The sequence below is a fragment of the Notothenia coriiceps genome, unplaced genomic scaffold, assembly GCF_000735185.1.
Source record: "Notothenia coriiceps isolate Sejong01 unplaced genomic scaffold, NC01 NC01_scaffold00004535, whole genome shotgun sequence".
NCBI lineage: Eukaryota > Metazoa > Chordata > Actinopteri > Perciformes > Nototheniidae > Notothenia > Notothenia coriiceps.
In genome coordinates this window covers 1-1,944 of record NW_011337236.1, presented here as the reverse complement: position 1 = coordinate 1,944, position 1,944 = coordinate 1, and the positions used below count along the sequence as shown (strand labels likewise).

General features: G+C 45.2%; 1 protein-coding gene across 1 annotated transcript; it reads right to left on the bottom strand.

Annotated features, from left to right (window-relative positions):
• Positions 1-705: 705 nt before the first annotated feature.
• On the bottom strand, positions 706-1,736 carry LOC104942452 (splicing factor, arginine/serine-rich 15-like; the record flags this gene model as incomplete). Its single annotated transcript, XM_010767674.1, has 3 exons — positions 706-1,090; positions 1,196-1,211; positions 1,331-1,736. Coding segments are annotated over 3 exons (807 nt in total), but the record flags the coding sequence as incomplete, so codon positions are not given.
• Between the last annotated feature and the right edge of the window lie 208 nt (positions 1,737-1,944).

Here is a 1,944-nt window from a genome sequence, read left to right as displayed (position 1 = left end):
CCAGATTAAAGTTGAATTTAAAGTAAAAAATGTTCAAGATATTTTAAACTGATTAATTTTCAAGAAAAAAAATGCAATTTCCATGAAAGCAAAGCAGATGTGAGTATGGAAGAGGATTAGGGACACTGAGATTAAAGTCAGAATTCAGACTTTTAATTTTTTTAATTTTAGATTTTTCTCAAAAAAGTCAGAACTCGGAAAACACTTTTTTTTCTTTTCAGAATGTTGATATTTTTTCAGAATTCTGACTAATATCAGAATGTTGACCCTTCCTCTAATCCCCCCCGATAACAATGGCCCTGACACACCGTCGGTCGTTTTGAAATCACTCAGAGATTCAATCTTTAAAAACAGAAGCGTGAGGTTTGCATGTTTGATATTTAGCTTTCTTTAAAGTATTAATCTTTTAAACGAACGAGAGCTGAGCATGATATTAATCTCTGTAAAATAAGGTTAGTTATTTTAAAGGGTTCAACTGATGGATGGGTTTCATACAACCAAGAGAAACAAACGTACATTTTTAAATGTTTGAAAAAGCATCCAAAAATGTATATTAGTATTTTTTTATTTTTAAATGAAACTTGACAAGACATTTATTTACTGATTTTAATAAAGTTTAAACAACATCAAATTAAATAACCTTTAAGTTATATTGTTGATGTCTTATTTTACATTTGAAAGCACAATAACAATACCTCCATCGGTCTAGCCCTCCTGTCTCAGGTGGTCCTGTCTCAGGTGTTCCTGTCTCAGGTGCTCCTGTCTCAGGTGCTCCTGTCTCAGGTGGTCCTGTCTCAGGTGTTCCTGTCTCAGGTGCTCCTGTCTCAGGTGGTCCTGTCTCAGGTGGTCCTGTCTCAGGTGGTCCTGTCTCAGGTGCTCCTGTCTCAGGTGGTCCTGTCTCAGGTGTTCCTGTCTCAGGTGGTCCTGTCTCAGGTGCTCCTGTCTCAGGTGCTCCTGTCTCAGGTGTTCCTGTCTCAGGTGGTCCTGTCTCAGGTGCTCCTGTCTCAGGTGCTCCTGTCTCAGGTGTTCCTGTCTCAGGTGTTCCTGTCTCAGGTGGTCCTGTCTCAGGTGCTCCTGTCTCAGGTGTCTCAGGTGCTTCCTGTCTCAGGTGCTCCTTTCTCAGGTGCTCCTGTCTCAGGTGGTCCTGTCTCAGGTGGTCCTGTCTCAGGTGCTCCTGTCTCAGGTGCTCCTGTCTCAGGTGTTCCTGTCTCAGGTGCTCCTGTCTCAGGTGCTCCTTTCTCAGGTGCTCCTGTCTCAGGTGGTCCTGTCTCAGGTGGTCCTGTCTCAGGTGGTCCTGTCTCAGGTGCTCCTTTCTCAGGTGCTCCTTTCTCAGGTGGTCCTGTCTCAGGTGTCTCAGGTGTCTCAGGTGTTCCTGTCTCAGGTGTTCCTGTCTCAGGTGCTCCTGTCTCAGGTGTTCCTGTCTCAGGTGTTCCTGTCTCAGGTGTTCCTGTCTCAGGTGCTCCTGTCTCAGGTGGTCCTGTCTCAGGTGTTCCTGTCTCAGGTGGTCCTGTCTCAGGTGCTCCTGTCTCAGGTGTTCCTGTCTCAGGTGGTCCTGTCTCAGGTGCTCCTTTCTCAGGTGTTCCTGTCTCAGGTGTTCCTGTCTCAGGTGCTCCTGTCTCAGGTGGTCCTGTCTCAGGTGCTCCTGTCTCAGGTGTTCCTGTCTCAGGTGTTCCTGTCTCAGGTGCTCCTGTCTCAGGTGTTCCTGTCTCAGGTGCTCCTGTCTCAGTTGCTCCTGTCTAATATTTATTTATTATATTCTTTATTCTGTCCGTTTCTCATCGTGATGATTTTTTTAACCTTTGTATTTGTTTAGGAGCAAGACAGCTTTAAAGAAGCGGAAACTAACCAGGTAACATCTAACGCTTCTTCATCCTCCTCCTCCTCCTCCTCTTCGTGTGTGTGTGTGTGTGTGTGTGTGTGTGTGTGTGTGTGTGTGTGTGTGTG